The sequence below is a fragment of the Calonectris borealis genome, chromosome 2 (assembly GCF_964195595.1).
Source record: "Calonectris borealis chromosome 2, bCalBor7.hap1.2, whole genome shotgun sequence".
NCBI classification, from domain to species: Eukaryota; Metazoa; Chordata; class Aves; order Procellariiformes; family Procellariidae; genus Calonectris; species Calonectris borealis.
In genome coordinates, this window is record NC_134313.1 from 148,836,278 (window position 1) to 148,851,197 (window position 14,920).

Genomic DNA, 14,920 nt, shown 5'->3' on the forward strand with positions numbered 1-14,920 from the left:
TTTGTTATGAATTTTTTGTTAGGAATCCAGACAGATGTTTGGAAACATTATGCAAAACTCAGGCAAGTGAATCCCTCACTTTGCCATGACTGATCAGGAGACTCAAATAAACCATAGCATAGCAGTAACTATATAATTTTGGGATACAGTGAATGTTATTTAGACTTGATGAAAATACTCAGATAACTCTGTATATTTACATTCCTTGGCACTGAGCTTATTAAGATAAATGCATTGAACAAAATCCTCAAAAAAGGAGGCTCTGGATCTTCCTTTCTCATTTTTATCTTCTCCCTCTATACATTCTACAAAATCTTCCTTCTGAAATATTTCTTCTGCGTGCTTTGAAACTTTCAGCATTGCTATAACATTTTGTGTTTAATTGCAAGATAAAACTGAGTGTTATTCAATAACTGCAAAATGGCTAATGTAGAATACTGTACTTGATAGTACTACTTCTGTACTCCTGTGCTAACTTTACCGAGTTTCTCTCTTTTTCATAACAAAATTGTTTTGAGTCCAGGTAAAATAGGAAAAAGTTATGTGAGGTCTGATGTCTGCTGCCATCCAGGCTAGACCTGGGTTTTGGGATCTCTGGGACTTCCCCATCTCACACAAGCGTACATTTTCTGTAGAAGGCTATGCCTATTTCCCTACACAAGTTGCTCCTCATACACTTTCCTTCACTTGCAGCCAAGACCTGGGCTACTGCCCCTGGGGGGGTTTGGAGGTAGCATGAGGTTAGGCTGATATGGTGGGAAGAGCTGCTGCCTCCCGCTGCAGAAAGCCAAGCTTCTCACCGTGTGGGAGGAAAAGGAGGAAGGTAAAGAGCCCAAATTGCAGTGGAAAGGGTTTGGGACGTGTGCCCCACAGAAGGTTGTTTCTGATCACTACCTCTACGTTACTGCACTGTGGTGACAGCTTTGGATCCTAGTGCCGGGTCGGGGCAGGAAGAGGATTTCAGCTCTCCAGGCAAGCTTCAGTGCTGAGGAGAGTTTCCCCATAACCTCCACGAAAACAGTAACAGAGCTGAAATGTCCTGTGGGCCAGACCTAGCACACGCATGTCTACCTGCACACAGACACATATACACGCACGTGCATGCACAGAGATTATATACATACAGATAGTCCCAGATGCTTCTTCCTGCCTCTGTGCTGTGCTTTGCAACTCCCTCCATCATCCAAGTACAAACTTTCCTAGGGCTGAGTTGTAAATGTTTATTGTCATATTACTGTGCCTGACCATTGCTTGTATGAGTTCATATATATGACCTTCATATTATTCCTCTGTGTGCGCCTGTGTGTGATAGGTGAGCCTGTATATCCAACAGGAGTAGGAAAGTTTCCTATCTATACACGTTTTTCTTGTTAATCTCATTTCCCCTGTAGGATGACTGTATCTTTATGATGAAGAACCCTATTGAACAGGCAGGGAAGTGGAAAGATGAAGAATGTAAAACAAGCAAAAGCTACATATGCCAGAAAAATTCTGGTGAGTTTTCTTTCACCACTTTCTAGTACAGCTGATTTATTGTGGTTATGTCAAACTGGTGTTAAAAGTGACTTTCCCATATTCAACCCTATTTTAACTGAACTAATCTGACAGTATCACATGCACTACGGACCATTTTAACAAAATGAGCACACATTTTATTTTTTGGAGAAAAACTCTTAACTCCTCCTATTTTAAGGTAAATAAAAAAAATAAAAAATGTATGGATCATTACATATTTTACTATTTTTGGCGATCAGGTGGGAGAGAGCGAGAACAGTACTTTGTCTTTATATGGGTAAATTCTTCAAAACTGAAATTCTACTGTTATACTTAAAAGCACTGCAACTTCTTTATTTTGAAAAACTGCCCTGCTTGACTTCCTTTACAGTCTTTCTTAGGCAATTTCATCAACAACAATGCCTCTGCTTGTTTCTGGTGTGCTTACCATACCCTGTTCCTTGTTAGAAACACAATAAATGTTACTATATCATGGAAAAAGTGGACGAATTGTTCCCTTTAATGCCTTACATCATTACAGTATGCTTTGGGAAGGTCTAGAGCTTACAAGGCATGTTTCTGGAGGTGGTACAGATATTTATGCTAAAAGGTCATTCTGACAAGAATTAGAAAATTTTGTCACAGAACATGAAAACTTGGCTTTCATCACTGCAGTGATAGTTGGGACAAATCTTAATTTGTTATTCCAGCCTCTCTTGATTACTTGACTACTCCAGTACACTAGATCTTCTCTCATGTCTAGACAATATAAAGCGTTTGACTTTTCTTTGTGTTTGTTTGCTCGTTACAGACCCCAAACTGCAAAACTCCCAACCCATAGTTCCGATGTTTGGCTTTAACAATTATGGTGATGACCGTTACGCAGTCATTAACTACAAAATGGGTTGGGAAGAAGCACAGAAGAACTGCAGAGACCAGTCTGCAGAACTCGCCAGCGTTTTGGATCCTTATGTTGAATCTTACCTGTGGTTACAAATATTAAAGCATGGGGACCCAGTATGGATTGGTCTTAACAGCAACACGGTGAGTCCATCAAATGCTTGTGACAATCGTACCGCTACCCTCGATCAGCATAGATCAGCCATATTTCTTACTTAGAGGTTGACGGGATCCGCTGCTGTGGGCGCTGTTTGCTCCCACGTGAGTGCTATCAGTCAGGTCTGTGAATGCGTGGCACGTATCAAAACCTTGCTGAGGTACCTGACTTCCCTCTGCTTCAGGGGTTTTACACATCTAAATGTTTGGCCATAATGTAAGTGAGAACTGCCACAGCCTGCATTTCAAAGGCCACCAAGGATGTAGCTGCAGTGGACAGTGGCTTCAGCGGTAAAAGTGGCTATGGAGTTTCCACTTCCTATGCCACGGTCTACTACACGCTCATGTGGGGGACCATTGCTGTTTCTGAAGACACAAAGTGGAGCACACCACAGAAGCAACTTGGGTTAAAAATAGTTCTTTCCTCGTGAGGTTATTTTAAGTTTTGTTTTAATTCACAGCCCCATGCTACAAGAGCTTGTGCTGGGCAATAGGGGAAATGGCATGGTGCAGCATAGAGGCGGGAGCAGGCCTCTGGCAATGGGGACACCTTAGGCTGGTTTTTGGAGCCGAAGCCAGTGCCTTGTGAAAAACCGCCAACAAACTCAGTCAGCGAAGAGTAGAACGGTCTGAAAGGGGAAGCATCTATCAGAGGCATGTAAAAAGGACATGAAAAAAGATGATGTAGCTGGATATTTGTGGAACCGGAGTTGTGAGGAAATCAAGAGGAGAGAGGTAGAGCGGGGGCTTGGTGGGTCACAGGACTGAGAGAGGGCACAGGCGCTGAGGTGAGAGGAACGGGAGCCACACTTCAGTGAGAGCAGGCACTGGGAAACCAGGATTAGAAAGGAATCTGGGATGAAATGTGGCCAAGGACTTCAAAGGAAAAAGGACAGGAAAGGAACTGGCACAAAGAATTGGATGGGAGCCTGCCTCCAAAGATGGCAGGAAGAAGGGGCTAGGCTGCGCAGGACGGGATGACAGGAGCCATGGATGTGATTAATGTTGGTCATCCTCTGCAAATAATGGTGAAATCCACTGAAAAAATACATGCTTAGCTCATCTCTAGTATCTGGTCCTTGCAAGAACTAGAAATGTATCACAAGCCCTGTTAGCATAGGTGACAGAGGTCTGTGATGCGTGACCCATGAAAAACGTTGTCAGTATACCTCTCTCCAGTGGAACTTCTGCTTTTTCTATTTGCTTTCTAAATATATAGAGAAGCCTGTGTTAGAGGGTTGTTAGCAGTACTTTCTCTGCAATCTTTATTTGATCTGCGTGTATATGTGGACTCCTTTAATAAAATCTTCAACTGTATGTTCACTTTTGTTACCGCAAAGCCCTTTGCCCATTTAGTGCATGAGACGGATGGTGTGAATTGAGTAATATAGGTTGCGTGCTAAATAAACATCCGTAGGACCACTGCTCTAACTGCTGTGGAGAGTGAAAGTCTGGACCAGACTGTTATGTATTCATGACAGAGGATGAATTAATTTTGTGCAAGAAACCGTGATTCTGATTTTTCCTAATTTTTACATACCTTCAAGTGCAATCTTACGGTTCTTTCAGTCTAATTCTTGTATGTGACATAATCTTTCCTGTCATTTACTTTTAGACTCGTGGCCATTACATATGGTCAGATAGAAGGAGGAGCAGGTATCATAACTGGGCCAGTGGAGAACCAAATAAGAACACAGCCTGTGTCTATTTAGATTTGGATGGTTTTTGGAAGACAGCACCTTGCAACGAAACATTTTTATCTCTCTGTAAACAGTCTGATGGTAAGTTGTGAATGGGAGAAATGTGATCTGTTATGCTGGATGTCGTGGCTTAACCTGGCAGGCAGCCAAATACCACGCAGCCGCTTGCTCACTCCCCCCCACTCCCCGGCAGGGCGGGGAGAGAATCGGAAGGGTGAGAGGGAGAAAAAAACTCATGGGTTGAGATAAAGATAGTTTAATAGAACAGAAAAGAGAAAATAATAATAATAATAATAATAATAATAATAATAATAATAATAATAATAATAATAATAATAATATATATAAAATGAGCGATGCACAATGCAATTGCTCACCACCTGAGCTGACCAATAACCAAGTAGCGATCGGTACTTCCTGGATCACACCTATCATTCATATACTGAGCATGACGTCACATGGTATGGAATACCCCATTGGCCAGCTGGGCTAGCTGTCCTGGCTGTATTCCCTCCTCCCAGTCTAGCTTGGTAGCTTCCCAGAGGGTAGTTGTCCTTGACAAGATACTTAGCAACAACTGAAAACATCAGTGTGTTATCAACATTCTCCTCATATTAAAGCCAAAACACAGCACTAGAAAGAAATTCAACTCTATCCCAGTCAAAACCAGGACACTGGAATTCAAATTAATGACTTTATTTATGAATTTATTTATGAATTTAGCTTTTCCACATTGTCCTGGTTTCGGCTGGGATAGAGTTAATTTTCTTCCTAGTAGTTGGTACAGGGCTGTGTTTTGGATTTAGCATGAGAATAATGTGATAACACACTGATGTTTTAGTTGTTGCTAAGCAGTGTTCATACTAGGTCAACGACTTTTCAGCCTCCCATGCTCTGCAAGCGAGGAGGTGCACAAGAAGCTGGGAGGGACCATAGCCAAGACAGCTAACCCAACTGGCCAATGGTATATTCCATGCTATATGATGTCATGCTCAGCATATAAGCAGGGGGCAGTTGGCCGGGGGGCAGCGATTGCTGCTTGGGGACTGGCTGGGCATCGGTGGGTGCGTGGTGAGCAGTTACATCACTTGTTTTTCCTGGGTTTTGTTCCTCTCTCTCTCTTTTTTGCTTTCATTGAATTTTATTATTATTATTATTATTATTATTATTATTATTATTATTATTATTATTATTATTAAATTATTAAACTGTTCTTATCTCAACCCATGAGTTTTCTTACTTTTGCTCTTCGATTCTCTCTCCCATCCCACTGGGGCAGGGAAGGTGAGCAAGTGGCTGTGTGGTGCTTGGTTGCTGACTGGGGTTAAACCACGACACACATATGCAAAGATCGTGATAAATGGTGTATGCTTTGTGATAAACTATTGCTTTTCTTAAGGAAGAACTCCCAGATCCAGTCTGTCTTGAGTGATTTCCAGACATTTCATTTCACAGGCCAGTCAACACAGGCACATCATAAAGACAACTGCAATATTTTGTGCCACATCTAATAGTTCTTTTCTGCATCATTGTTTGTCAAGAACTGCAGAATTGATCAACTTTAGCCTAACTATAAATATAGTGATATATTTTTACATTTAAAAGTATCTTTTGTTATGTTGGGAGATAAGAAAGTTCTGTCAGTGTAGCAACCGAATTGATTAATTTATATTTGTTAAAAGTATAAGATCCTGGGAAGCTTCTGCTGAGATACTTTAGAGCTCAAATATTGCACCTGATTTTCAAACATATTTTAAATAATATATGAAATTTATGATCTCTGCACGATATTTCACAGAAAATTTTATATTCATTTAAGCTCTGCTTTGGCTTTAATCAGGTGATGCAATAAGCTACTAATTCTACTTTTACATAGTTTTGAATGTGTGTACAAGGGCAGTTACAGACAGCTTCTCTGACTGACCTTGCTACAAACTGGCAGGACACAAGCCACTGGCTCATGGTGGTGGTGTCGAGATCCTTTATGTGTACTGGCTCATTCCTCATTCTGTTTCACAAGTTTTAAGTAAAAATTGCCTTGCTGAAGACAATTGCAGTTAGACGGGTGTAAGCCTTCTTTAGCAGATTGGAGAACCAGCTCCAACCAGTATAGTTTATTACTAGTTTACCATGTTTAGTTCAATCTTTTATCATTAGTTAAGTCTATGGGATATTCCTTTTCCCGGAAACGTTGTCAAATTGGTAGGGCTGATGCATGGTGCAGGAGTACATGTTTCCTTTGGCTTTTAAGACCTTGCTGAAACCTGTGTGTCTTCTTAATAGAGTTAATCCCTAGTGAACCACCACAGCTTCCTGGAAGGTGTCCTGAACCGAAGCGTGGTAGATCTTGGATTCCTTTCCGTGGTCATTGCTACTATGTTCACACCACTTCTGAGGAAAGCTGGCCTGATGCTTCAATGACGTGTATTCAAATGGGTAAGTGCCTTTTTTATTAGGATATTTTACAGATTGTTTGTGTGTTTGGTTTTTTAATCCAGAACCAAGAGATAATACATAGATGTGTGTGTATGTATATCGATTATAAGCTACAGCTAATTTAAATATATTATCAAGCTTTTCTACTATATGAAAAAGCTGATCATGAAACATGTCATGATTGTTTACTGAGATAATTAATTTCTAATGGAAAATCTTGCTGAAATTATATGTAATATTTAACTGATATTTTTAGGTGCTTCTCTGGTTTCCATAGAAGATTCAGCTGAAATGAACTTTCTCTTACTTTATTTGTCTCCACTTGCAAGTGACTTCAGAAGGTTTTGGATAGGATTGTTCAAAAATATTGATGGTAATTATTTCAGAGTGTATACTGAGATGAAAATAAATACTAAATAAACAGAGAGAATACTAAATAACGCTAACATACTAAATGCTAATACTAATATACTAAATATTAAATAAATAATCAGAGAGAAAACAACTGTTAAATGTTTTATAGCTTTTCTGCTAAAATACTTAAAACATAAACCACGAAGAGATCTATGTTTTTTGTACCCTTACTGTAATTAGAGTCTGTAAAAGGTTCTAGCTTAGCACTGCAGCAGTTGATTAAAATGTTTCCTGTCACTTTTTTTTACTCAAATTGCTTGACATTTAACTAGTGTTAGTCTTTTAAGAAAAATGTTGTCTTGTAATTAAAAGCTGAGGCAGTCTTAAATTGAAATTTATTTCTAAACAACACAAGGGATAGCAGCTTATACGAGCTGCCTAGCAACATTTCTTAATCTAAATTTCGGGGTTTTTTCATAAATTTTTTGATGGAGCTTTTTATTTTCATCCAAAAATATTTCACCTTTTTTTTTTTTTTAACTGCAAATTTGATCCTGTTTTCTATATCACTGTAATTCTGAAGCCTGTTTTTCATGGCAGACTTTGAGGGTACATCTCCAGAGCGAGTCTAGACTGGGCTGCAGTGAGTGGCCTTGGCAATGGCTACCCAAGTCCCTCTCACCACCAGCAATGGCAGGCACCTTGTTGCATGGTGGGCCAGGTTCATCTGTTCTAGCTGAAAACTAACAGTACAAAAGCAGTGATTTGTTCCTGACCTGGCCCACTACGCTGCCACACTGCTACGTGCAGTGCAAGCAGAGGCAAGAGGGAAGTGCAGCTGCAGATGGGGGGGTGGAGGAGGTGGCATTGAGGCAGTTGCAAGTCATATCAGGATATGCTGCCACGAAAGCACACCCTGAAGGAGCAGAGATGGCAATTATTTCTACTTGATGGGCCTCAGCAGGAGATGAGCAGGGAGTTATTATTAAAGACAGCTGATTTCAGTCTGCAAAGATAATTGATTAAACCGGCTCTAATAAAGCAGCTATTCACTGATCTTGGATACACACATAAAGAAAATCTCCTGAGCAATCTGGATCCTTGAACTGCAGAGCGTGGCTCGCACAGGTGATCTGCTTTTCTTAAGGCTCCCAGGCACAGGTGAGTTCTGGGTACAGGCTTCAGCTAAAAGTCCTTGGGTAGCCTGGGTATGTCTTCCTTACATCACTGACAGCCGTGGCCCTGAAGGCTAATGGAGTTAGTTAACTTTGTCTGTGAGCATTTACATTTGGTACACTCCCACCTGAATATCTCTGGCTGTTAAAAGAGTGAAAAGTGAGCCCTCTATGATGCTAACTTAATCAACTAATAAACTCTATATCTGATGTTGTTGTGCCTGGTAGACTAGAAATGATTCCCCACTTCATTCACTCACTAGGTAATACTTCTAATTTTAGGGGAATGGATATGGACAGACAGAAGTGCGGTAGAATTTGTCAACTGGGAGAAAGGAGAGCCTACAGTAATTTTTGACGAACACTGTGTTGACATGGATGTCTCAAGTGGAACCTGGAGGAACTATTACTGCTCTGTTGACCAGAATTTTATTTGCAAAATCCCCAAAAGTAAGTTCTGAATTTCTGTGCATGGGGCTATTTTAAAAGTAGCAGTTAATATACATCAAGCCAAACTGCTTATGCACTGGGTACGCTTTATGCATTGATGTTGATGCATGTGCATCTGCATCAAAGCCAAGAGTAACTTCTGTAAAGGACAATTAGAAATAATGTTGAAGAACGTGAGTCACTGCTTCCTCCTCTCAGTTTAAAAGCATTGATTCTGCATTTGCTGCACCCTGGGGTAGCAGAGAACATATGACCTGGTGAGAGTGTGGTAAAAATTCATAGTCATTATGGTTAGAGTGCAAGGGGCAGTAGATGATGAATAGATGACTAAACTAGTGCTGAGAAGAAAGGCAGACACTCTCCTGATAGCTAAGCTGAGGGGCAGCAATACAAAGTCACTGAGCTCCTGCAGAAACAAGGTAGGTGCTGCCGGTGGGGTCGGTACCAGTAAAGTGTGCTGGGATCTGCTGGATGACCAAGCAGAAAGTGTCAAGTGAGGATGGGCGGTGGGGTCCAATTCATTTCTCTGCTGACACAGGCATAGGGAGACATGCCAAGACAATCAAACAGCACAGTACATTTCATTTTTAATGGTTACTTGTGGCCCTGTGGTTTTTTGGATGTCAACCCATGAGAAACCTGAATGTGTCACAGGCTGGGTTGAGTCCCCCTTGCGTGCACAGCAGTGTTGTATAAAGCATGAAGGATCTAAATCTGCACACATGCAGCTGGCGTGAGTCACCATATACGCACGGATTCACATGCAGCTAGCATGAGTCACTGTATATACACGGATTCAGCTGTGTTTGCACACATCAACTAGGAGACAGTATGAAATAGGCCAGATTTGCCATGGGCAAACAGATCCACTGCACAAATATAATAGACACAATGTGGAACCAATTGAGTCTCCTGCTTGTGGATCTCCACATGTTGGCAGGTTGGCAATGGAGTCATCCATGAGGTTTGTAGGGCCCACCCAGCCAGTCCTGCAAGCAATTAACTGAATCATACTCCCCGAGTAATAGAGGGTTCCAACCCAAACCATTCTATGATTCTATGATTGTTTAAAATTTGGTAGTAATGCAAAGTCAAAATTATGTATTCAGTATCTATTTAATCTTTGAATGGTTGTTAGCAAACATTATATAATATATATTTTTTAATTTTAAAGTTATTGAAGTTGAGCCAACCCATGATTCACCTGTCAATAAAGGTAAGTTGGTTTCCTATAAGCCCATTAAACAGAAATTTCAATAAGTTTATACGCATCTATTATTTACAAGTAAAATTGCCTCCAGAAAAGTTTCATTTAAATACCCATTTAACTGTCTCAGATGATTTTATTTTAAATCTGTTTAAAAGGAGAGCTCTTCTCTCAAACTGGATGTCTTATTGATATATTTTTTTGCTTTACAAATGGTATACTGTAGTACAATGTAATGTTCTTTTTAAAAGGAACATAGAAGAAATTGAACCCAATTTTGCGTTGTCCATCCGGAACATGCATCAGTTTTAACGGCTGTTACGGTTGTTCAGTACTTTTACAGTTCACTCCACTCACAGTTTACTTAGGGAGATGTTGTATGCAATAGCAGTCTCTGGCCATTTGTAGTAATTCTTCTGTTTTGTCTTTCACAGCATCAAAAAATAAAGCTGCTGCTTCATCTGCGAATAGTTTAGGTGGGATGATTGTTATACTGATCTTCCTTCTGCTAACAGGAACTGGCCTTACATTCTATTTCTTCTATAAAAAAAGACGTGATCAACAAACAATGACAGCCAGTTTTGACAATGCCATATACTGTGGTGATGCTGACCCTGGAACTCATGAATCAAATTGTCTTGTAACCAATATTGAACAAAATGAGCAGGCAACAGTTTAATAAGCAGGGTAACCTTGGGCCTGATTTTGAAAGGAATTAAAGCGCCGGAATACAATAATTCTTAAGGCAAAGCAATTTTCTCTTATGGAAATTCCAGTTTATTTTGCACAGGATGCTTCTTGCTTTCTGTACTAGCAGGAACAAGCAATCTTGCAAGGCAGATCCAGAGGTCTGCTCACAAACGGTAGTACCTGGGAGGACTGTTGAGCATACACATATACCTGGAGCTACGCGGTGTAAGTGAACACTCAGGCAGTTCCAGCCTCTGCATGGGTCTAGCATCACCTTTAGGCACAAGAAGAACCATGTTCACCACAGGCAACTGTAAGAATATGCTCCTTAGCACGCTCCAAAAACATATATCCAGATCTGTAGGTATCCTGAAAATGCCACCCCAATCTCCAGCACAGACTGGCAGAATTGCACAGGTTGGACGGGACCTCCAAGCTCACCTGGTGCAGGTCCCTGCTCGAAGCAGGACCAGCTCCGTGCCTCAGCCAGGCAGCCTGCTCCAGTGCTGTGCGTCCACATCCTCCTTTTGCTACCAAGGTACCCACAGAAACCCTTTGTGTGACTGTAGTATCTGAATTAACACATTTTCCTCCTCTGTATATGACTGATAGAAAGGGAAGTGTAAATTGTTTTTCTTCTGCTATAATTCTGTAACATAAGCATTGAAAGACCAACTATAATAAGAGGTTAGAATGTATTGTGAATAGAAATACTTTATCATTTAAATAATAGAACAGGGATCTGAAAAGATGCTGCGAAATACGGGGAATAAGCAGGATGAATTACACTTAATTCATAGCTGAAAAAATTACATAAAATTTATCCTTGAAATCTCCAATACCTGTGAAGATTTCATAACTTTTTAGGCCACTTTTTCAAAGCCTAATGAAACTTACCATTAGAAAGTCTTTTCTAATTTCTAGCCAAATTCCCCCTGTCCAAGTCTGGTTTAATTCTTTGAGTACCATTCCAGACTTCCATCATGATGGAGCTGATAACATCGCATGTCATAGTAGTCTACTGATATGTTCCCTGGGTTCATAAACCCTGAAAATATACAGTAGGGTCACATATAGGTTTTTTTTTACTTTTCAAGTGTATTTTATGCCAAATGTAAACAATCAAATGACTCAAAGCTCTTAGTTTAGAGAAGGTCCTTATTTAATTTGATATTTTTTGATATTTTAATCTTTTGACAGATTTTAATTGTGTTTAAATTAAAATATTTTGCGTGTGTATGAAATACATGTAAATAAGTTTTTATTCTACGTTGGTTCACTAAATGGGCATTAAAAGGCTGGTTCTAAGTAAAAGTTTGTGTGTCTTCTTAAAGAGAACAATTTATTGTAAAAGTAAAAATAACATGAAGGAGGGATGGGATTCTCAAATTTCTATACACAAATGAGCATCCACTTTTCCTAGTCTAGCATGTTCTTAAATGGCAGTAGCGATTTGTCTTTACCATCCTGTGAAACAGTGTGTCTCATTGCTTCTTTATCCCTGACATTTGAAAGTTTACCTTAATAAATGTCTAATGAAAGTGTTGTAATTTAAGACTACTTATGTGCTGTACTGCTTTAGCAGTTTCTGAGACAGATTCTTATATATTTGATAGCTCTTGTCATGTCTCCTCTCCATATTTTCTGATAGCGACACTAGTTCTTCCCTTTTTACCTCACTGACTATGTCTTCTAGCTCTCTAATTCTTTTTGCTGTTCCCTTCTAGACCCTGCTCTATGGTATGTAGGTCCTGCTGACAGTACAATGCACCAGTGGATAAGGTGTTTCAGGTGAAATCCTAACAACACTGAGCAGATCAAAAAGATTAATCCAACATTGTAACAGTTGCCATAAAGGATGCTTCTGTCTGAATTGATTCTACAGGATCTATAGGTCTGGATAGAGAAATGGTTACCAGAAAACAATGGGCCAAAGACAGGAAAGGTGCCTAATGAGAAGTTAGTTTGTGAAGGTTTCCAAGGACTGATAAGCTTTATAGACTAGTAGTCCTGTTGCAACTGTGAGAACTGAACCAAGAGTTTGCTGGGACTGTACAAGGCTACTGGTGCACACAAGCATCAGCAGAGGATTGTATAACCTGGACCACATCCAAGACAGCAGCAGTGGCTGCTATCTGAAAATGAAGAGTATGACCCTCTGAGGGACTTTCCAGATGTCTCCCAAGAATTTCCTGGAGTGCCAGTATGGGTCTCTGCAACTGAGTATACAGCTGGGATTGGTTTCCAAATATTGCTCACACCAGGTAGCTGTGAGTGACTGTCTGTGAGTGAAGTCTGCAAGTGAAGAACTGAATGTGTTGTGTGAATAGTTATTTGCTAGTTATTATAATAGCTTGATTCTATTAGTAGTAACAGCTTAGTGAAAAAAAAACCTTGTTCTAAGGAATACTGGTTATGATCTGCATTTCCCCCCATCTTGATCCCCTATCAGTGAAAAGGGAATTTACATGAAACTTTGGTTTGTAGATCCAAGTATGATGCTTTTTTTTCCTCAAAGTTTATGTTTCCTCTCAGGTTTTTGATTCCAAATTCCTCTCCTGCAGCTAGATTTCCGAAGGAAAGCTGTGTCTGTCACTATTTCATACCAAATCCTAGCTAACAGACCTGCTCCAAGAATGCTCCTCAGATGAGACAAATCTAGTACCTAGTTTAAAAACACTTATATGGACGTATAAAATAGGTGCTCATCGAGGTGCTTAGACACATACCCAGGAACAGATATGGCGGAAATTTAGTGCCAATTTAGTTACTGGGCCTAAGAACCTTCAGGGTTAAGCTGCTGTAAACAGAGGTTTGGGGGACCACAATTTGTCAATTTGTCCAGCCTCAACATAGATTCTGGATTTGGGCTTACGTGCAACATAATAGCATTTATAAAATGCCTCTCCACACAGACAAGATGTGGAGACCTACTTTCTCAGTTGCTTGCCCTTTCTTTCTCTATATTAGAGTGGTATTTTAGAGAGAATGTCCTGCCTTTTCTCACTATTTTCATTATATCCCTAAATTGTAACTATAACGTGGCTGAAAAAGTAATTGATTCTCAACTTGAACTTACTACAATGTAAGAAGTAGTAACTGCCTTTAGGGAAGGAAAAGCTGTGGAATAATTCACCATTGTAACTTTCTGTAATGTCAGACGGGGACACAGCCATGGCAGACAGATGTACAAAGAAGAATGGAACATCCTCCTTCTCCAAAAGAATACCAATTTACAGAGAAACTATTTGCTAATATCGGTGCCAGTATCTTGGAACAGACAAGAAAATATTAGCTGCAGTTCCTTGGCTAAAGCAGGGATCTAAAAAGAAGTCTATGAACTGAAAGTGTTTAATTTTGTCATTTACGTTTCTGAAACCAGGAGACTGAAACAGGAAGTGAAGAGTAATTTGGAACAAAATGTAAGAAAGATCTATAAATACAAACAGAATAGATAGAGAGTTGTGAAATGAACTAGTGCCTTCGGGCCAGATTCCAATGGGCAAGAGCCAGATTTTCCGGGGTCAATAGGAAAGGTTTGAACTGCTCCATAAGCATAAAGTTGTCCTGATGTCACCGTATCCGGACACAGGAACAGTTTGGGTTCATTTTGTCTCTTCTCAGCTGTATCCTTATCTGACATATCCAGCTTTCTCCCTTCTATGACATTCTGCAGGGCACAACTTTTAATTCACTATCTGTTCAATAATGATATCTAAAGTATTTTAAGGAACCAGCAGTTCTGATCCCTCTGAGGAAATATTTGCTCTCATTTCAGGAGAATGCACACAGTGCAACCATTATACTGCCTTTTTATCCAGACTCTTGTTCTAGACAGTTAGATGAAATTTGTCTCACCTACTTTTAGAAATAGTTAACATAATTCTCCTTTACAGTCAATAGTTAGGAATATACATGTAGGACTTACAGTTGTTCCATGGTCCACCAGAAGAGGCTAATGATGGGACAGAGGTTCTGGAGATAGGAGGAAATAATATTCAGTAACGGGAGGAACAGGGGCTTGTGCAGTGAGAAACATAGGCTGAGGTTGGTAAGAGGATGGTACAAAAATACAGTGTGAGGTGTCCAAACAAAAGGAGGTTGAAGGGAAAGGCCAAAGTAGAAATGAAGGAGTTTGAATTGGGCCAGAAGTGCTGACCATCCCTGAGAGAGTCAGGGAAGGCTGGGCTGGTCGGCAATAGCTCGGCAAGGCAGAGATGTGGGAAATGCAGATGCTGCTGGGAGAAGTGCAGGGGCTTCAAGGGACGGTGGTTCCTGCAGGAGGATGTGACTCCTGGTTATGGGGAAGCAACGGGGGAGTGAGCGTGCTTTGCATAGGAGAGAGCCAAGAGAAAAAG

The 14,920-nt window shown here is 40.3% G+C and overlaps 1 protein-coding gene across 1 annotated transcript in view; it reads left to right on the top strand.

Moving 5' to 3' along the window:
• LOC142079533 (macrophage mannose receptor 1-like) overlaps positions 1 to 11,739 on the top strand; it is a 34,290-nt gene extending 22,551 nt beyond the window's left edge. Inside the window, exons 23-30 of the mRNA XM_075143891.1 lie at positions 1,392 to 1,494; positions 2,306 to 2,538; positions 4,166 to 4,331; positions 6,534 to 6,686; positions 6,943 to 7,059; positions 8,498 to 8,665; positions 9,840 to 9,881; positions 10,307 to 11,739. Coding sequence (XP_074999992.1) covers positions 1,392 to 1,494; positions 2,306 to 2,538; positions 4,166 to 4,331; positions 6,534 to 6,686; positions 6,943 to 7,059; positions 8,498 to 8,665; positions 9,840 to 9,881; positions 10,307 to 10,551 — 1,227 coding nt within the window. The 3' untranslated portion in view covers positions 10,552 to 11,739. The remainder of the gene's footprint in view (positions 1 to 1,391; positions 1,495 to 2,305; positions 2,539 to 4,165; positions 4,332 to 6,533; positions 6,687 to 6,942; positions 7,060 to 8,497; positions 8,666 to 9,839; positions 9,882 to 10,306) is intronic.
• The last annotated feature ends 3,181 nt before the right edge of the window (positions 11,740 to 14,920 follow it).